The sequence below is a fragment of the Monodelphis domestica genome, chromosome 2 (genome assembly GCF_027887165.1).
Source record: "Monodelphis domestica isolate mMonDom1 chromosome 2, mMonDom1.pri, whole genome shotgun sequence".
Classification (NCBI taxonomy): domain Eukaryota; kingdom Metazoa; phylum Chordata; class Mammalia; order Didelphimorphia; family Didelphidae; genus Monodelphis; species Monodelphis domestica.
The window spans coordinates 413,582,982-413,604,766 of NC_077228.1; the positions used below are offsets into that span (position 1 = coordinate 413,582,982).

Below are 21,785 nucleotides of genomic sequence, written 5' to 3' on the forward strand. Positions count from 1 at the left end.
GGAACTGGCAAACCATTCCAGTATGGTTTTGTCAAGAAAACCCTGAATGGGTGTCACAAAGAGTCAGACACAACTGAAAAATAATAGATCATCATCATTTTCCCTATATATAGGTTGCTTTGAATATATTTGTTTCCCGTTGCCTCCTCCATTAGGAGTAAAAATAGTCTTTTGCCTCTGTATGCTTAACACAGTGCCTAGTATATAGTAGGTACTTAATAAATAATGACTGATTGAAGGTGTTTGAAAGTGATTTGTGGCCTCTGCATAAATATAAGCTATTTTAATAATATAATATTATAACTTCTACTTAATTATGATGGATAATAAATCTCTGCAGTAGTACATAGAGAATTCCCTTATGAAACATTTCCTCTACCAGTGTTAGGTAGTTATAATCTTAGTCTGAAAATTGCCTAGAGGTTAAATGACTTGGCCGGGGGCTCCCCCTCAGTATGTCCCTTAGGCAATATTTAAACCTAAATCTTCTTGACTTCTAAATTATCCTCCTATAATGGTGATCATTATGATGAAGTCAATAATGATGATGATGATGATGATGATGATGATGATGATGATGATGATATACAGTTGAATCTTACTTCTGGCACAACTCTGGCTACTTGACTTTGGGCAAGTCACCCAAATGCTCCAGGCCACTTTTTAAGATTATAATTTGCAGAGAAGGTGCCGACCTGCATTGGCAGAGGGAGTTTCCTCATTTGGCAGTTCCCTATATCAGTCATATCACAGTCCCTGTCTCTATCTCCAATAAAATTATCAGTCACTAGCTGGCAGGGACTTTTCTAAGGAAGAGGACACAGAGCTACTTAGAGGTCATAAAAGGTTTGAAAGTGTAGGGTATTCTGGTGGGGGGAAGGGCAAGGGAGGTTCACCTTGGTACAGTTTAATGACCTGGAGCGACAGTGCAGAAATAGGGACTGAAGTTCCGTGAAAAGAGAAAGATGCAATAGCCAAGCATGCCCTAATACCCCATTTTACCCCCATAAGGCTGGTCCACACTCACTGGTAGGAATGAAATGTGGAAGAATTTCTCAGCACCTTAGGACCTGGAATGCCTCCTGGGAGTGTGACTACGGGGACTGTTTTCTGAAAAGTCATGATGAAGAAGGGAAGGGAGTATAATCCTCTTCTTTAACCAAACTGTCCGACTCCTGAACTATTTACTGGCTAAATGCGAGCATCAAGAGCCTTTCCCGAGCAAACATCCCACAGCCTCCCCCAGGGAGACAGTAATTAGCGGGTGAGTGCGTGGGCGGATTCAAGGGTTTTCTATTCCCCTCCTACGCACGCACTTTTTTCTTTTCCAAAGTAATTTTTATTATATATATATACACACACACACATAGAAAAACGACGGCGAAAAAAAGAACCGTTTTCATTCCCATCACCGCGATTTCCACATGGATATGACGTTGGGCCAGCGCTTCCGAAATGCCCAGGTTGAGTCACGCGGGGACAACCCCGGGTTTGAAGGTTGAGGAATTTCTCATCCTCCGCGGCGCCTGCGCTAGCTGCAGCGGTTCTTACTCCGGCCCTCTGGACACCGACTGAGAGCCCCCTGGTGGCCACCAGCCCACTACCTAGCTTGCTCAGCCTTGCCTGCCCCGGGCGCCCTTTGCACTCCCTCCCGCCCCTTGCCCGAGTTGCTTTGCTGAGAGCCGCCGCTGGGCGTCACAGTCACATGTCGGAAAGTCCCGGAGCTCAGAGTGGAAATCCCCCGGCTGATATATTATCCGGGGCTAACAGAAAGGAAAAAAGAGAACTGCGCAGTCGTCTGCTCCAAGTGCTAGGATCTAGGCGCTTGCGGGGGTGGAGCAGCTGGGAGAGGTGGCGGGTGGTGAAAGCCATCCAGCAGCAGCAGCCGCAGCAACTCGGACTAGGGACTGAGGCCGGTACTCCAGTCAGGACCAGCACAGGATCCTGCATTGCTAGCCAATTAGCCTCGGGCAGCCCATGGAGCTCCCTGCCGCCTCTGCCCTCACTTCTGCACCCGGCCTTCTTGTGCATTAAGTCGGTACTTCTGCATTTCGTTCTCAAAGGTAATCCCGAGCTTTATTTCTCTCCCCCACCGGCCACCAAATCTCCCAGTGAGATGGCTGGATGCGGGGCCAACGGCGGGCGTGATTCATTGTTAGCCATGGCTTTGGCACTGGGTCTGGCCGCACGAGTTTGGCACAGACATTGACCCCGAGCGTTGTTGCTTGACAGCGAGCTGATGGCTTGCAGCTTGTGGGGTTGGGATGAGGAGAGGGAGAGTACAGGGCTGAAAGAGGCTGCCTGAGCTCGCTGCACAGATGTTGGAGTGGGGCAGGGAGGATGCACTGCTGGATTACTCCCAACGTCTGCACCTCTAAGTCAAATTAGAGATAACTCGGGGACCTAACTGCAAAGGATAATGTTGATAATGTTGAACTAAACTGACTTTAGATGCTATTACAATTTTTCGATTAAAAATTGCTTTGCCACTTCGAAGCAGAAATTCTGCATTTTCCTAGAATCTGGCATTCCTCTTCTATTGTGCAAAATATAAAAAAAATGATGTATTGGAAATGACAGCGAAACTTTACACTGGGATCTCTAGCCACCTCATTTCCCTAGGTCTCGGCTGCCAGGTATTTTACGATTGTGTAGCTGACAGGATTGAGTTGTTTTTTTTTTTTTTAAGCTCCATCTGTGGAAAAGTTCAGGAGATATTTAAATACCTCTATTCCAGTACCACCCCTCGGTCAGCCAGCTTTGTCAGACTTGGTTGTCCCACATCCTGCCACCTGGCCTCTTCAGGAAAGCTAGGGTATTAAGAATGGAGCTTAGCTCCCCTGGATTGGTTTGAATCCAAATCTCCCTACTAGCAGATCTCTCTCTTCTTTTTGTGAAACCTTGTCTGATAAAGTGATTCAAAAGCCCTGTTCTGTGAGAGCAATTTGTCATTCCATCTGATTAAGAGAAGAGTTATAGCCCTGAAGTCTGAGACCATTTAGTAGTGAAAGATTTAAAAGATATGAATACAAATCTTTAAAATTGGAAGAAAAGGAAAAGAATGATTGCCTTTGGAGTAAATTGAGACATGATGAGGTTGCCATCCATTTTTCAATAGGTAATTATTGAACCCATGCTAAGTGTAAAGCATCATGTTGGCTAGTATGAAAGATTCAAAAAAGCAATCTAATAAATAATTTATATGTTCTTCTAGCTTAATATGTTAGACTCTGCTTCCAGAAGTTCTTGGTATACAATTTTGGGATTTTGTGGCTTTAGATTAGTGCTTTCCAAAAATGGAACTAGGTTTTTATGAAATAATTCATAAATTTCTATGTTGCACACCAAAACACCTGTACAAAATGGAAAAGAAAAAAGAGAGGAGGCCCCTGGAAATGAATAACTTCAAAAGAATTTTGTAGTTCCCAAAGACAGTATTTAGGAAAATTTATGTGAAATTAGTCAAATAAATATTACAAAACATCACATTTTAACATATTTGTAATTTTTTCCTACAAAAATATAACAATCTTTATTTAGAAATGTTTGCTAGGTGGTTGTCCCATGTGTATTGAGGTCCAAGAACTAGAAACTTGGAATGTTGTATTCTAGTTTGCCTCAGTGGGTAGTTTTGAAGGATGAAGAGCCATAGTTATGATTGAGTTTGTATTATGTTCTTGGAAAGTGATGTTTGGATGGGTTTATATGGATGTATTTTGGCTCTCACAACTTAAGAAAGACCTAAGAAGATCTCTAGGACTAGAGAAATTAAAAAGAAATCATTCTTCACATTTTCAAAATACTTTAAAGACCATTTCATGATAACCCATTTTTAAGTGCTTTAAGATTTACAAAGTACTTTCTTTGCTCAGAGCCATTCTATGAGGGAGGTCCTATATGCATTATTACTCTCTTTTTTATAAATGAACCTGAAATCCAAATAGTTTAAGTAGCTTGCCTTAGGTACAATTAGAAACCAAGAAACCAAGTCCAGATCTCCTCTCTCCAAGGGACTTGGTGCTACCTAGCTTATTTCCCTCTCAGGTTAATGAGTTTCATAAACACATTTTGAAATTCCCTTTGCCTCCACACTTGCATATATGGTTTTATGTGCCAGACTTTATCCTCCTTGCTATCAAGAGAGAACAACACTTTAACATTTGGCTAAGAGAAGGAAAAATTATTTTCCTGAAGTCACATATAGTGATGTCAAATTAAAAATGAAATTAATTGAAAAAATTCCACTGGAGAAAATCACAATTTATAATAATAATGAAAGAAGGGTTCATAGGGATCATCAGGATTTGAAAACATATAGGGTGGCAGTTGTCTGCAATAATGAGCATCTTATACATTTTGGTAGATCAAGGTAAGAAGCAAAAAGATCTCAGCATTCTTAAGATGTACACATATTTGCCTTAGCAGGTAGATTAGTTTTCAGCATTGAAAGAGTGCAGTGAATAGGCTTTCTTGATACATTGCCTGAACCAACCTGTTCTTGATATTCATTTTTGGTACTTTGAAGGTTCAGGAATTAGATAAAGAAAGGAAGATGCTTTGGGACTACCTGGGGAAATACCAGGATAACTGGGAATTGTTTGGGGATTTTTATTGTCTTTTTTTTTAAGTGAGATGTGATAATGATAAGAGATAGGGAAAGTGGAAGCAATGAAGACACCTGGTACATGTACCACAATGAAAAAGCAAAAGGTGTCAGCCAGAATTGGCTTGTTAACTAGAACTTCATCTCATCCCAAGTAGCTAGACTCTGCAGGCCTCACCTCTTTTCCATCTATCTTAGGCATCTAAAATTTGCATCCTGCTAAAGATTCTAAAAGCTCTTTCCATTTCCTCTTGAGTACCCTGATTTCCTTATGCTATTTGGTTAGGCATCAAGGCCCCTTGGGAGTGAAGGAGAGAGTTACACATAGCCACTAGTTGGCATCGACAAGCGGCACATTTTATTGATTTGGAGCTGAGTAATAATTGAACTCCAATTTTAACTGTTACAAGTGCTTTTTTATAGACCAATGTGTTACCTGAGGTTCTTCCTAAGGGATCCTGTGGATGTTTTGAAGCCTTATTGATGGTTTACTCTGTATATCAGTTTCCAGCATGCTAGAAATTTAATCTCCTTAAAAGTAGGAATTGTTGCATTCATTGTACTTGTGTTCCTGAACATTTGGCATCATACCCAGAATATAATAAATACTTGTTGATTGATCAGGAAGACAATATGACATATTGGATAAAGTTGCAGGACTGGGGAGTCAGGAAGACCAGAGTTCCCTTGCTCTCATGCTTCCCAACTGTACATCCCAGGCAAATCCCTTATCCTTCCTCTTCCTCAGGTTCATCTTTTAAAAAGTAGAGGCTAATACTACCACTAATAAGAGAACTACTTCACAGGGATATTTCTAAGCTCAAAAGAAATAATGGATAGAGATGAGAGATAGTCTGGTACAGTGGAAAATATACTGGCTTTAGATTAAGAAGACCAAATTCAAATCTTGCTTGTGTCACTTACTACTTATGTGTTTGTAGGCAAGTGACTTAAATTCTCCTGGCCTCAGTTTCCTCATCTGTAAAGTTGAGGGAGTTAGATTAACTGACTTCCTCTAAGGTTCTTTGCCACCCAACTCTTAATTCTATGATATTGGAAAATAAAAAAGTTGTAAAAAATAAAATATATGATGGCTTTGAATAGTCATGGGGCGAAATGTCAGGTATTGTTATTGAGAGGAACAGTTTGTATCATTAGTAGTTTGATGGCAGTGAACCTCAAATTTCTTTCAAAATATTACATTCGGACCCCAAAAGAAGAGATGATCAAAATATCTAATGCTTAAAGTTCCAGGTTTTTGAGCTTTTATGAAAGTATTATTTTCACTTTCCATACTAGTAAAGGAATAAAGGGCTTCAGTTTTAAATGCCAATAGCTTAACCGTGATAGGATCTCTTGGTTGGTACTTGGGGGTGGCCCTACTGACAGCCAGTGGCTATACTGAGCCCATAAGTGGTAGTTGATGTTTTATGGTGCAGAGTACCTCGTTGCATCAGTCAGAAGCAATGATGAGGCACATACTGTGTACCTTTGCTCACGAGCGGGATTGGCTCCATGTCAAGCATTACTGAAACATGGGTTATTCCCCTCCTCCTCAGTACCCACTCTCCTCCTTCCTACTCCTGAATAGGTTAATCTTTAAAAGTGATGTAACTTGCAACAGTCCAGTGTGAGTACAACTTTGGTACCAACAAGCATCCTGGGAATAAAGGTGACTGGGATTCAGATCTTTTGCCTCCATATTAGGGTAATGCAAGATCTGAATACTGGTTTCCTTAGAGGAAATATATCAAAGTAGATATTAAGCCTATCCTAAATAGATTGTTTTTGGTTTTTTTTTTCCCTTCTCAGGTATTATACAACAACATGGCTGAACAGCAGATTCTCCCTCAGGCTTTGTATCTGAGCAACATGCGAAAAGCTGTGAAGATAAGAGAAAGAACCCCTGAAGATATTGTTAAGCCTACCAATGGGATAATTTATCACTTTAAGACCATGCACAGATGCACAGTGGAGATGTTCAGGACTTGTCAGTTTTGTCCTCAGTTCCGGGAGTTTATCCTTCTTGCGCTAATTGACAGAAGCATCCAGACCTCACTAGAAAGTCAGAGGAAGCTCAACTGGTGCCGAGAAGTCAGGAAGCTTGTGGCCCTAAAAACGAATGGTGAGTTTGAAGTCCCTTCCACCTCTGAATTTGTCTTGAGACTGGAACTCCCAGTAAAGTATTCCAGTTAAGGTTTTTTCTTTTTTTGGGGGGTGGAGGCGGTATGAGGGGAGACACTGACAAGCTGAGACTCCCACATAAGACTTGTTTTTTTAGTTGCAATAGGTAAATCTCCATTATAATTAAATGTAAAATGACTAAGTGTATGATTCAGCTTATATAGGAAACTTTGGAAGGGGTGTTGTCTAGATGCAAGGTGTTTTTGTTTTTATAAAGCAAATGTTATTTTCTTATGAAACCTGTTAGAGTAGAGAGCACTTGAAGGGTTAAGAGAATTGGACTGGGGTACTTAAAGTGGTATGTGACCTTAGGCAAATCCAGCTACCAGTTTTTATACATTCATTTTGCCACTAAGAAATGCTCATCATGGCCTTAGTAAACAAAATTTTGAAGAGCTCTAAATGTCTTCAAAGAAAGACTCACTCTTTACACAAATTATTCATTTCATCTGTACTTTGGATCATAGGGAATATTAAATATAAATGTGGAAGGTCTTTAGCATTTTGCCAGCTTTCTCCCTAAGCTCCACTTTAGTAGCCTCTAAAGTCAAGAGCTTAACCTTTCTGTGTCACAGACCCCTTTGGCCGTCTGGTAAAATCCACAGACCTCTTCTCAGATGTTTTTAAATGCAAAAAATAAAACAAAGGGTTTATGAAAATAAAGATTTTCCCCTCTATCTATCCAAGTTCATGAACCCCCTGAAATCTCTCTGCATACCCTTGATCTTGTGAAATCCAGGTTAAGAATAGCTATCTCTTCCAAATTAAAATATATAATCTAATGATTCCTTACTCTTCCTTTAAGAAATAATAGAAACATGTCATATTTACCCCATCTTGGAGCTGCTTTCCATTGGTTGTTGCTTGTGATTTTTACCTATTGACTTTTCTTCCTGGCATACTTGATTTCCACCCCCTCCCCAAAACCTTGCAGGCAGACAGCTTGAAAGAATTTCATGATTCTTGTTAAAAATCACAGCAGGTTCACAATTTGTTTTGTTACTTAGTTTGAAGTTATTTCTGGGGAATTTTTATCATTTCCCTGAATATGGTTTGGTTGGTTACTATGAATGTTGACTTTGCAGGTGATGGATGTGTAAGATTCTTATTCCTGAGTAAAAATCTGGAAGCACAGTATTTCCTCTCATCAGTAATATTACTAAAATTTAGTATAATTTGATTGACAAGAATAGAGGACTTTGATGTTTATAAACATTCTAAAAAGGCAATTAGCTTGTCCCCTCAAGAAGGAGGGAGAGAAAGAACATGAATCATGTAACTATGGACAAATCTTCTAAATTAATTAATTAATTTAAAAAAAGAAAAAATAAATAAAAAGGCAATTACTCAGAAATGAAAGAGCATCAATACTTTGCATCTTCCTCCACCAGGGATGTTTTATGCTTAAAGACCTTTTATGAATATCAGCAACAATGAGAATAGCTGAAATGTATATAGTGTACTAAGGTTTGCAAATTCCCCCCCCCCCAGCCATTTTTTTTAAAAGCATACATTATCTCATTTGATCCTTGCAGCCCTTTAGAAATAGATGCTGTTGATATTCCCATTTTACAGAGGAAATGGAAATTCAGGTTCAATGACAACCATGTTTACATAAATACCAGGGGCAGGATTTGAACCTAGGTCTTATCTCACTACAAGACTCTTTCCATGCTACACGGGGGATATTGTATCAGTTGTTGTTAAAGGGGAGTTGGATTGACTGTCTGCACTGTTCCTAACCCAGAATGGGTTGTTCTGTAGACACAAAGAGTTTTCAGTGGTGGAATTAAGTGGAGGTCTGACCAGGCTGTGGTATCTCCTGGGAAGTGGTTTTCCTTGCCTCCTCATTTATTATTGGGAGGAATGGAGTCATAGGAAAGGGTGGGGGTTGAGGAAGGGGTGTGGCCTTACAGAATTCGGGATTTGTGAAACCCCAAACAACTATAGCTGAGTACTTTGCACATAGTAGGTAATCAGCCAGTATTTGTGAATTAACTCAGATTTATTGGTTGTAAATGCTTCATTTTCTTGAGGGAAAAGTGCACAGGAAATGTTTTCTGTTAATTAAATTATTTTCATAAATTTGATTTATTTATTTTTTAACTCTTACCTTCCACCTTAGAGTCAATACTAAATATTGATTCCAAGGCAGAAGAGCAATAAGGGCTAGGCATAAGGTTATAGTTGCTTGTTCTTCTCCTCTCTTCCCCTCTCCCCCACAATTAAAAATAGAAGATCAGAAAAGGGAAGAGGTATTCAGAAAGAAAAGAAAAAAAAGAACAAGCCCCATTTCTTCTAGGATTTTTATTAATGCAGATTTTTTTTTACCTTAACCTTAAAATTCTATAAAAGCACTAGATTGTTTGGAAGCAGGGGGAAAGAGATTGTAGGTAATTCACAATGTTTGCATTTGAGGATATGAGACTAGAGTGAATGAGGAAGGGAGTAGGTGGTATAAAATTGAAACTTCATGAGAAAAATTCCAGCATCTATTGGCTGCCGCGATTTCACTTGTATAATGAATAGGCCTATTCCAGCTCACCCTAACCACACCCACTTGGAAAGTCCAGTATGCGCTTCACAGTTTAAATGTCTACACACCAGAACAAAAAGTACAATAGTTGTTGCTCAATTGCTAGTCAAATAGCTTGGCACTGGGGAATTCCAAGTGTTACTGAGGGAATTTTGTACTGGTGAGTCTCAATAAAGAACTGAAAGTAAGAACAAGGAAAAAAAAAAGCCTTATCTTTGCTCTAGATTTTGCAAAGGGGAAATTTCAACAGAATGTAATAATTGCCACACTTCTGGCCTAGACACAAGACTTAAGCGATCCTTTTCCGTTTATTTGTCTGGATGTTTGTTTAGCCAGCCTTTCTGTTCGGTTTTCCTGATTCAAAACAAAACAAAACACAACACAACACAACAAATAAATGAATGGAAAGAATATTCGTTTGAGGTCTATCTAAGTATTTTGAGAAACTTGATCAGGATGCAAATATTATGAGACTTCAAAATTACTGATCAGGTCCCATCAGAAAACAGTTCATCTTATTTTTAAGCAACCATGGTCTTCTTAAATAATTAAGGATTGTGTGTGTGTCTTTGTGGGTGTGTGTGACTGTCTCAGTTCAGTTCAAATTAAACACATATTCTATCAAGGCACTGTGCAGCCTATTCTGAGTTTCTTGGGAAACTATTTGTTGCTTGAGAATTTGAGAAAATACAATATCCATATGGTGTTTATGCTTTTTAAAATTTTGAATAATTCTTAAATAATGCATTTCTAAAATAGTTATAGGGGGCAGCTAGGTGGCTCAGGGGATTGAGAGTCAGGCCCAGAGATGGGAGATCCTGGGTTCAAATTTGACATCAGATACTTCTTAGCTATGTGACCCTGGGCAAGTAAGTCACTTAGCCCCCATTGCCTAGCCCTTACTACTCTTCTACTTTAGAACCAATATGCAGTATTGATTCTAAGACAGAAGGTAAGGGTTTAAAAAAATAAAAATAATTATACTATGTATAATACACTATCACATATATATGTAAATATATATCACTATGCCTTCCAATATGTTTTAAGTGATAAAAATGTATAACCCAGATTAAATTGTTTATCAGCTCCAGGAGGAGAGAGGGAAGAAGGGTGGGAGACAACATGAATCATATGAATTTTGAAAACTTATGTGGCAATTTGTTATTAAAATAAAATAAAGATAAATATTACAGGAAAAAAAAAGAGAAAGAAGTGCCCTTCTGGGGCAGCTAGGTGGCTCCGTGGTTTGAGAGTCAGATCCAGAAATGGGAGTTCAGATGTGGCCTGAGACACTTCCTAGCTGTGTGATCCTGGGCAAGTCACTTAACTCCCACTGCCTAACCCTTACTGCTCTTCTGCCTTGGAATCAATATATGAGGAGTGTTTTAGAAGAAAAAAAAAGCAATAGTGCCTTCAACACTTGAACCCTAATTGCTGGGGTCCCTGGCTATTTGACCTGAGGGATTTCAAACCCTTATTTCCATGACACGTTATGATTTTTAATGAGGACTTGGTCATTTTAATAAGTACTTTACTACTGCTGACAAACCAAGTGCCACACCACATTCCTGTGAGGCAGCTTTGTCTTGTCAGCCCTGGATTACGAATGAGAGGAAACTCCCGGCACCAAGGGTAAAGTGTATAGCCAAGTCACTTCAACATGAGTCACTAGCAATCCCAGTCCCATGCCTACTAAGAAAAGCCAGAGCTGCTTCCTGATATTTGCAGGTTTACTCTCTGTCTTTTTCCTTGGAATGTTCTAGCCTGGAATCACTGTTACAGGGATTGAGAAACGTGAAGGCTAAAAGGGACCAAAGAACACAACTTAGGGATGGTCTCAAGAAGCCCTCCTGCCTCCAAGCCTGGCTCTCAACCCACTGAGCCACTTAGCTGCTTTCCATGGGAAATATTATTCATGAAGGGCTGTAACACATATGTGCTTTTCCCCCCCAGGTGATGGGAATTGCCTCATGCATGCTACATCACAGTACATGTGGGGTGTCCAAGATACTGATTTGGTCCTGAGGAAGGCACTGTATAGCACTCTGAAGGAAACCGATATCCGTAACTTCAAATTCCGTTGGCAGCTGGAGTCTCTGAAATCCCAAGAATTTGTGGAAACAGGTCTCCGGTATGACACCAGGGTAAGAAGATCCTCACTTCTGGGGAAATTCCAAGGGGATAATTCTCTGCATGTTTGAGGGAAGGGAAGGCAGGACAGGGCACAGATGTCCCAAATGACCTTATGGTGGCCAAATTCCTGTTGAGGATCTCTTTTATAAGAGAAGAATCTCCTAGGATGGCCAGGAGCTTCTCTTGATTTTCATTCGTCACAGTCCCTTGCATGCATTATTGAGCCAGTGAGTCAGATTCAGGCACGTATGTATAATCTAACTCATCTCTCTCCAAGTCACAAGGATGGAATTTTTGTGGACAATCTGGATGAAAATCTTTAATTTTATATCACTTCAAGGATGTTTAGGCACATGTTCCCAGCTTCCCCAGTAGTTCCACAAGTAGCTCCAGTTTTGAGTTTGTATTATACTGGAAAAAGTCACAAATAAAGTAAAATGGGGGTGGGGGTGGGGGAGACTTAGGTTATTTAAATGATTTTACAGAGAAGAGAGAAAATAAAGCTGAGTAGTTCAAATGAATAGCTATGGATTGGGGTGAGGAAGAGTGGAAAGAAAAATGAATTATTTTAAATTATCTTTTTATTTTTTCCTTAGAATTGGAATGAAGAGTGGGATAATCTTATCAAAATGGCATCACCAGATACATCAGTGGTCCGGGGTGGCCTTCAGTATAATTCACTTGAAGAAATCCACATACTTGTTCTTTCCAACATCCTTAGAAGGCCAATTATTGTTATTTCAGGTGAGAGTCCTATGATTTCAGTTGAGATGATTCAGTCGATGTACATTTTCCTCAGTGTTCATTGAAGCACTTCTCCACTTTAAAGTTTTTATCCCTAGAATATAGTATAAAATTTCACTCTGTCTTATCTTGTGATTGGAAAATAAAAAGCTATATTTTCCTAGTGCAATTTCAGAGAATAGTTGAAAGGAACTTAGTTTGTGGATAACCCTCAATGACTTTTTTTCCCTCTCTCTCCCTACACAGACAAAATGGTGAGAAGCTTGGAATCTGGTTCTAATTTTGCTCCTTTGAAAGTTGGTGGAATTTATTTGCCTCTCCATTGGCCTGCTCAGGAATGTTATAAATATCCCATCGTCCTTGGTTATGACAGCCAGCACTTTGCACCACTTGTTACTCTGAAGGACAGTGGACCTGGTAGGAAAATGAAGTTATACTTAGTTTACTTTAAATGTTATTGTTAATTGTCCCTATTCCTCTTTAGAGTCTGTTGCATTCTTGATTTAAATAAAAATACTGCCCTTCACAAAGTTTGTCCATCATCCCATTATCAGATAAAATGTTTGCTCAGAGCCATTGCTTCCTTTATCTAAAACCAGGGAACTAGAGGAATTCTTTAAATTATACTCTGTTAGTACTCTGGTTGAGTGCTGTCTATGAACAGAATGGAGGAGTAATTATGGTCTTTTTTGCCACTTAATTGATGGTTTAGTTATTAGGCAACACTCTTCTGGAACCCACCATTTATTTATGCTATCATTCCTACTTATAGTGTCATAGATCAAAAGCTAGATGCCTTCAGTGGCCATTTAGTCCAATCCTTTCACTTTACATCTGAAGAAATTGAGGCTTGGAAAGTTAAGTGACTTGCCTACGATGGCAGAGTAAGTAGCAAGGTGAAGAGTTGAAACCAGGTCCTCTGAGCTCTGAATCCAGTACTCTTTTCTAGTATATTCAAAAACGTAGTTAGCACATTTAGGATTTCGTGCACCACCAAGTTTAGTAGAGTAAAATGTCCATATGTCATTCTCTCCTCAGAAATCAGAGCTGTTCCACTTGTTAACAGAGAACGAGGAAGATTTGAGGACTTGAAGGTTCATTTTCTAACAGACCCAGAAACAGAGATGAAGGAGAAGCTACTGAAAGAGTACTTGACAGTGGTAGAAATCCCCGTGCAAGGCTGGGACCATGGGACGACTCATTTAATCAATGCTGCAAAGTAAGTGACTTCTTGTTGGCTGGTTTGTTTAACATTTTTATGCTTTATACTAAGAAAATATTCAAGCTATCTCCCACCCATAGCTGAACCATAGCTTTATTGGATTCTCCTTCTCTCCATGGAGAAATAAAATGAGGATTAGCCCACAGCATTTTTTTGGAGGCATACTTGAATTAGGAATGTCATATGATTATTTTTTTCCCAAGCCCTTATGCCTGTCTTAGTAAAAAGTCTAAGAAGGGCACTAGGTGAGCCAAATTAGGTGATTTATCCAAGGTCACATGGGTAGAAGTATCTGAGGCTGGATTTGATCCCAGGTCTTTTCACTGCTCCCATCTGGTTGATTCTTTTTTTTTTAACTTTTATGTTCTTTCTTAGAATCTATACTAAAGTATCAGTTTCAAGACAGAAGAGTGGTAAGGGCCAAGCAATTGAGGTTAAATGACTTGCCAAGGGTCATACTGCTAGGAAGTGTCTGAGGTCCCATTTGAACCCAGGACCTCTCACCTCCAAGCCTGGCTGTCTATCTATTGAGCCACCTTACTACCTCTATATAATTTAATCTTAAGCTTAGATTCAGACAATTCAAGTCAGTTTCATAAAGCCAGTATGAACAAAAAAAGGGCCATTGAGGAATTTTTAAAATGTATTTTAGTATGATTCAGTTTTATTTCCTACCTTGATGGACTTTATACATATTCTTTGAAATTATAGAAATTCCTGGGAAAATAGTTTCTAATAAATTCAGGTATTCAAAGAACAATTACAACCCACATTTTATTTTATCATTTGACTAGTATTTGTTTTCTCCCTCCGACCCTCCCTTACTTGGGGTAAAGAGGGAAAATAAAACCTTTTAACAAATATTTATAGTTAAGCAGAATGATTCTCATAATAGCTCTGTCCAAAAATGTATATCTTGAATCAAATGTATCCATATATCAAATTAAAGTATCAAAAATGTAACAAGAAGGCAGCTAGTAGAAGGGTTCATCATTGGTCGTATGGAATTTGGAATTGTAGTTGGTTACTGTAGTGTATCAGAGTTCTTAGATCTTTCAAAGTTGCTTGATTTCACAATATACAACCCATATTTCTTGTGCTTGATTTGGTTCTTTGAGAGAGAAAGAGACTGCGATACTGCTGCAGTCTCCTTCTCTTCTCTTCTGTCATCATCCCTGGACTGATGACAGAAATGAAGGTTTATAAAGCCCTGGTGGGAGACCTTGCAGGCAATTTTTGATAGCATTCCAATGATTGCCAGTAGACTAAAGAGGTTCTAGAGAGGCCCTAAATGTGTATTATACATGTGGTTGAGATTTTGCATAGGAATTCTGTCCTTTCTGACCTCTTTCTCTTGGAATCTTTAACTTGCTTTGAGGTTCATTTCTAATTCTGGGTCCAACAGGACCCAAAGTTAGCAGTTGTCTACTTGCTCCTCAAAATTACTTTTTATGTATTTTGCACTTACTTATCTGTATATGTTGGGTTGGGCAGGAGAACAGAAGCAAAATCTTCTTTGTTTTCCCAGCAAACTAATTGGTGCCTGGTACATAGAAAGCATTTAATAAATATTTGTCAAATTCAATTGAATTGAAGATAATGCTTCTCCCTGAAGATTATAGCTATAAATAGGAGATGGCAGTGAGAGTGGATGAAGGAAGCAATATCCCAGTAGTAAGAAATTTAATAAATTGGAGCAAACCTCTGAGATAGAGGGGTAAAGAAGCAAAAAGAGAAAGTCTGAGTTCTATGCTTACTTATTAGTGACCATCATTGAAAGTTAACATAAATAGAAGCATAGGCATTTAATTTTTAATTTTAGAAAAACTAGGACCAAAATTTTGACTATGGGCTATTCGTATCTCAGCAGTATTTTGATATATGGGAAATTGGGACTGGGGTTGGGTGGGAGTTAACTCTCAAGTGACTGAGAATAAACTTCCTCCCCTCCTGCTCCAGCACTCCAGGGAAATTAAGGTATTTTAGTACAAAAAGACTAAATGGTAGCAGTTTTTAGGTGTTGCACTCTTCTAAATAGAACTAATTTGACTTAGTGAAAATATCATAAAATCATAAATTCAGAGCTTCGAGAGGTTCTTGAGTCTAACTCATTGTACAAATGAACAAACCGAGACCATGAAAAATAAAGTGACTTGCCAAGTGGCAGGGCTATGATAATGATATTTTGTATAAACAAAGGATAGCTTCTGCCAAGAAAGCTATTCATGTCTTTCACATATCCTCTGGTACACTCACTATTGCATTGATGGGGAGGGGGGGACATGGAATTTTGGAAATGAAGGTCCTTTAATATAGTGTTCAATTTCACCCGGTTATATAATGCTTATTCTGCCAAATGTCCTGTCTTGATTCTTGCCCTGCAGGTCAGTGTTGTAAATGCTGTCCTACTTTTCTTGGTCTATAGGTTGGATGAAGCTAACTTGCCCAAAGAAATAAATCTGGTAGAAGACTACTTTGAGCTCGTTCAGCATGAGTACAAGAAGTGGCAGGAGAACACCGAGCTGAATCTTGGAGAGGCTCATGTTAGGAATGGGCTGGAACCCCACTTGCCCCAGCTTTCCCTCATGGAAGTCAAATGTGAAACCCCGAACTGTCCTTTCTTCATGTCCGTGAACACACAGCCTTTTTGCCATGAGTGTTTTGAGAGGCGACAAAATGCACAAAATAAACCAAAGAAGCAGAACTCTAAGCCAGGAGTAGAGAAACTCACAGGTGTGGGACTGGGCACCTCTCAGGGTGAAGCCCATGAGCCTGCTGGGTGGAAGCCCGAGGAATCACCAGTGATGGGGCCTCACTCTGCACCCCCAACTGCCCCCAGCTTCTTTCTGTTTAGTGAAACGACAGCCATGAAGTGCAAAAGCCCCGGCTGTCCTTTCACCCTGAACGTGCAACACAATGGGTTTTGCGAGCGGTGCCATCATATTCGGCAACTCAACCCAGGCTGTGACCTGAACAACCACAGGCATTTGGATGCTGGGAAGTGCCAGGCATGTCTCCAGGATGTCACCAGGACCTTTAATGGCATTTGTAGTACTTGCTTCAAAAGGACTACTGAGGCTTCCTCTGTCTCGAGCTCTAGTTTCCCTGCTTTCTGCCATCAGAGATCATTCTCTGATCCCTCCCAGCTGAGCCAGAGTATCCATCAGCATCCTTACCGCAGAAATGGTCATGAGGCTTCTTCTGGGACCATCTCTCAGGCTGCAAGGAATCCAGAAAACAGGACCGGAACAAGTAAATGCCGAAAAGCTGGATGTAAATTCTTTGGGACACCAGAAAACCGAGGCTTCTGTACTCTGTGTTTTATTGAATACTGGGAAAATAACCGTAAGTGAAACTCTGCATCCCCAATATGACTTTTTTTTAAACGGATATTTATCCAGAGATTAAGGTTTGCAAAAAGGGCAGCTAGGTGGCCCTGTGGATAGAAAGCAAGCCCTGGAGTCAGGGAGACTTGAGTTCAAATCCAGCCTCATACCTTTACTAGCTGTGTGACTCTGGGCAAGTCATTTAACCATTTGCCTCAATTTCTTCATACGTGAAAAGAGCTAGAGAAGCAAATGGCAAACCACTCTAGTACCTTTGCCAAGAAAATTCCAGTAGGGATCACAAAAGAATCAGACATGACTGAAATGGATGAACGATAACCAATTAAGGACTAGTGAAGTGGTTTATACATAGCAAATGACAGAGATAAGCTGTTGTTCAGTCATTTTTCAGTCACGTCCAATTTTTCATGATCCTAACTGAGGATTTCTTCATAAAGATATGGCAGTAGTTTGCCATTTCCTTCCTGCTAATGTCTCTGTGAGCCATTGTGGCTTTGCCATAATATTATAACCTGAAGAAGGGGATACCTTCTAGGTCACACAGCAGGCACTGCTGCTGGTTGGATACAAACTGACCTATTAAATACTGTTTGGGCTGAACTCAAGGAAGCAGTGGAAGTGGAACAGAAAACTGGTGATCTTTTATCCTAAAAATAAAATGCAAAATTAGTTTGCAGTGAGTTACATGAATCCCAACCAAGTGAAAGCAATTTTGATTCTAATGAAAATGATTCCTTCAAGAAATAGTGGTTCCACAGTATGTTTTGTTGCCATAAAGGAGAAATGTGTACATGTCTGCAGATAAAGGACATGAGCATAGGATAAAGGGTTCACCCAATCCAAAACACTATGTAAATGATAGAATAAGATGAAACACATTTATGTGGTAGGGAATATTGTCTGCCTTTCTTTGGGGAATTCACCTATCTAATGATTTCCCAAAAGTAAACCTTGATAAAACTTCTGGAGGAGAAGTAAGAGAAGAGAGAGGGACCAATCAAAATGGAAACTTGAAGGCAGGAATTGGGTTTTTCATTTGTTTTGCCTTTGGATTCCCCAGGACATGCTCAGAGCAAATGCTTACTAAATACTTAGGAGAGGGCAGATAGTGGCTCAGTGGATAGACAGCCAGACCTGGAATGGGTAGGACCTAGATTCAGATGGGGCCTCAGCCATTTCCTAGTTGTGTGATCCTAGACAAGTCACCCAGTTGTCTAGCCCTTACTCACTCTTTGCCTTAGAAAATATACTTTGTATTGATTCTAAGACAGAAGGTAAAGGCTTAAAATTTTTTTAAATAAATAAATACTTAGTAAATTAGATTGGATTAGGGGAGGAGATTTGCTTCCCTTGCAGAGGCTTGCCCTGCTGGCCATATTCAATGTACATAACACTTTTTGAATTGTTAAAACCTGTAAAACTGAGATTGACTAACTATACAGCCAAACTCCTCCTGTTTTTGTATAGCCTGAGAGCTAAGAATGAGTTTTACATTTTTAAATAAAGTTTTATTGCATTTTAAATGTAACCATTATTAGCTTGCAGGCTGTGCAGAAACAGATGGCATAGGGATTTGTCTCCCCGCCCCCTTCTGGTACCTGATCATTTTTGAATGTCTGAAGGATATGCAGAAATATTCAAGCAACCATCACTTTTTAAGAGATTGTTTTATTTAGAAAACTTTCTGTAATTTATCAGAAATTAGGGATTCATTTATGGAAATAAGGACATTCTAGTAATAGTGTTTGTCCTTTTGGGGGAGAGGGCAGGAAGGGGAAGGGTGCTGTCAAATTACAAGATGACTGTTCTCCATTTTTATTCTTTGAGTTTCCACTCTGCACTTGGAGTTTATTTTAGTTGTAAGCTTTATAATCTTCATTCCTGTTTGGTATTCTATACTGATAGGCATCAATTTCATTCTAGGTGACCCCCCTGCTTCTGGTCAAACTGATCCTGCAGCCTCCAGATTCCAGAATACTATCCCCTGCCTAGGGAGAGAATGTGGCACACTTGGAAGTACCTTGTTTGAGGGATACTGTCAGAAATGTTTCATTGAAGCCCAGAACCAGAGATTTCATGAAGCAAAAAGGACTGAAGAACAGCTGGTGAGACAATCGGAGGTACATAAGAGTTGGCAGCCAGCCCTGCCTGCCCACAGATGTATAAGGGGGTTCTTAAGACCAACAGGACAATGTACTTTCTTTCCACAGTAATAGGTAGATCTTTCCTATATGTCCTAAAAGAAGTATACCCCAAACCATTCAGAGAATTAAGTACCTTCCTTGCAAATCAGTCTCAATGATCCCAAATCATCATCCCAAAGCATCAGCTTCCAATTTGGGCAGAACTGAAACAGTAAGTCAGGACAAATACTCCTCCTTGCTGAAATTTGCATTAATGGCCCTTTTCAAAAAATGACTAAAAGAAGCCATAAAAAATAAAGCACATTTGGAGCTTCTCAAACATACAATATAACAACATGACATTTCAGGATAATTCCACTTTGAGTATACATTAGATGAGGGCAGATCCCTGGTCAGTAGTTATTCTAGATAATTGTCAACATTAGCTCTGGGAGACAATATCCAACATCCTAATTAGAATGGCCAGGGGAAAAGGCCCTGGTTGTAAATTGGCTTTCAAAGTTGCAGGGAAGGCACTTGGGAGAAAAAAAAAATAGCTTTATTAAACTGAAGTCTAAAGCTTAAGTTTTTATGTAACACAATTCCTGAGGAGAATGAGGGAGTTAAGTGGCATGCTATTGGTCTTTCTGTGAATGACAAAGAGAGAGATGACAGAATAGTAAAGCTATGTAAAGCAATAGTAAACTTTTTTCTCTTACTCTTACCCCCAAAGTTGGCAAGATCTGTGTTACAAATTTGAAAAAACCAACCCACCTCAGAGAAACCTCTTTGTTTTTTACCTAGTACTGTAAAAGCTGGAGAAGGAATGTTACCCTTTCCTCTTTTTAAAGACCTTAAAAGTAAAATCAGCCCATGAGTATTTTTTCCATGGGGTCCTGGGAAAGAAAGATAATAGTGATAATAAATTCAGGATTGCCCAAAGAAAAATGTCAAATTAATTCTTTGTTCCTTTCTTGGGTTCTAAAAACTGACCATTCTTTTGAATTCTTCCATTCAGAGATCCAGCCAGCGCCGAGATGTCCAGCGAGCAACCCAGAGCTCTCAGAGAAAAAAATGTGCCAAAGCAACATGTAAGAACTTTGTGGCTCACAGAGGGGACGAACTGTGTCCAGAGTGCCAGAGGCTTGGGCAACGACTAGGACCTGGGGTCCAGAGAGGGGAGCCTGTGACAGAAGAGCTGCCCAAGCAACGCTGCCGAGCCCCAGCCTGTGATCACTTTGGCAATGCCAAGTGTAATGGGTACTGCAATGAATGCTACCAGTTCAAACAGCTATATGGCTAATCAGAAACAGCCAGACCATCTCCCAAACATGAAATAGCATTTTTTTGACCAAAATGGTGCTATCCTGTGAACACATGGGTGTCTCACTTAAGGGCTAGCCCCTGGAATCAGGTATACCATGGAGGTTTTAGCATAGGAGAGTAAGCTGTTCCCCAAAGGTCTAGCAGCAGATTTATTCAGCTGAGGAACTGTGGATCCTGGGGCTCCTCTAGAAAAACTTACCTCTTGCCCTAGGGTAAAAAGTCTTGAGTGTGGTGGTTGATGATTTCTGGGGTCACTTCAAGGCCACTCCCCCTCTGTGAGTTCGTACCATTTCCATGTTCTACAACCTGGGTTATGGAGAAACTTGGAATGTCCACTGTCCCTGGACACGTTGCTTTTCGTGCTGGGTATGAATACCTCTCTTTCACCTTGTGAGTCCTGTCTGGTGTCATAGGGCAAAGATGGACATTGGAAGGCATGCAGATTGCTGAACCTCACCTTGCCTTAGTGCCCCCTCCCCCCAGATATGGACCTGGATTCTCTAAGTGAAGAAAAGAAAAAAAAAACCTTCTAGGGCATGCTCAAGCAAGCTCAGGGAAAACATTCTACAAGGAGAGGCAGAGGCAGGAGCTTGACAGTATTCTTTTCCCATATCTGCCTGGTTCCTTTCCCATGGGACATGACAAAAGTGGACCTGTTCATGGATTGGAGAATCAGTCAATAGCTGCTGAATCTTAGTGACAAGAAGAAATCAGCACTTCATCAAGAAAAAACACAAGCTGCTCTTTTTTTCCTCAATATGCACCTTTTTAAAGACAAAACATTTAGGGCAGATGGCATACTCCTTTTTGGTTTTCTCTGTCCTCACCCTTAAGGCCACTGGCATGATCTGAGAGGTGAATGCCAGTTGTGTACATATATAATTGACTTTGGATCATAGATCTAGATCTGGATGAGATCTCAGGGGTAATCTAGGACGACCCTTTCATTTTACACAAGGGGAAACAGACCCAGAGAAGCAAAATCACTTGTTTAAAGTCAGACAGGTGGAAGGCATAAGAGATAGGATTTGGTCCTACATCCTCTGATTCCAGACCTAGTCATGTGTCCTTATATTATATATGAGGGATTATTTTATAATTGGATGATATATTGCCCTAGTTATAGAATAGGAAAAGTATATAATAACCTATTTTTTTGGTTGTTGTTTGGGCACAACGTGCACAGCTTGTAAAAAATCAGACTTGCTGCCTTTTTTCAAAGGGGTAAAAACTAAAGTTATTCTTTATAATTGTTTAAATATTTTCATGAGATCTACCTTATTTATTTTATTATAAGCTTCTTGTTTATTTAAGTGTACATTTCTTCTGCTATTTGTAAAATAGAATAATTTCTTATTAAATTGATACATTCACTGCAGCTCACATTGTAGAATTTGGTCTATTCCTGATAACTGTGAGAATTTCTGTTTCCTAAAAAACACTTTGCTTCCCTCCTGGCAGAAAAGGGAAGGAATAAAAAGTAAATTAATTCAGACTTGACTGTGATTCTTTTTTTTTAATCCCTTACCTTCCATCTTAAAATCAATACTGTATATTGATTGAT

General features: G+C 39.7%; 1 protein-coding gene across 2 annotated transcripts; it reads left to right on the forward strand.

Annotated features, from left to right (window-relative positions):
* The first annotated feature begins 1,646 nt into the window (after positions 1 to 1,646).
* On the forward strand, positions 1,647 to 21,714 carry TNFAIP3 (TNF alpha induced protein 3). Of its 2 annotated transcripts, none has more exons than XM_001370160.5 (9): positions 1,647 to 2,063; positions 6,416 to 6,728; positions 11,280 to 11,470; positions 12,056 to 12,203; positions 12,450 to 12,620; positions 13,242 to 13,422; positions 15,851 to 16,770; positions 18,696 to 18,877; positions 19,914 to 21,714. In XM_001370160.5, the coding sequence occupies exons 2-9, from the start codon at positions 6,431 to 6,433 to the stop codon at positions 20,196 to 20,198; spliced, it is 2,376 nt and encodes a 791-aa protein (XP_001370197.2). In that variant the 5' UTR covers positions 1,647 to 2,063; positions 6,416 to 6,430; the 3' UTR covers positions 20,199 to 21,714. The 2 variants fall into 2 exon arrangements, with proteins under 2 accessions (XP_001370197.2, XP_007484683.2); XM_007484621.3 differs by having other exon boundaries at positions 1,699 to 2,063; positions 18,696 to 18,892.
* The last annotated feature ends 71 nt before the right edge of the window (positions 21,715 to 21,785 follow it).

Bases quoted from the DNA above. Each gene is read 5' to 3' on its own strand.
- TNFAIP3 (XM_007484621.3), top strand. From the start codon at position 6,431: ATGGCTGAACAGCAGATTCTCCCTCAGGCTTTGTATCTGAGCAACATG. The intron at 11,471-12,055 runs GTAAGAAGATCC...TTTTTTCCTTAG, and splicing joins GTCTCCGGTATGACACCAGG to AATTGGAATGAAGAGTGGGA. The intron at 18,893-19,913 runs GTACATAAGAGT...TCTTCCATTCAG, and splicing joins AGCTGGTGAGACAATCGGAG to AGATCCAGCCAGCGCCGAGA.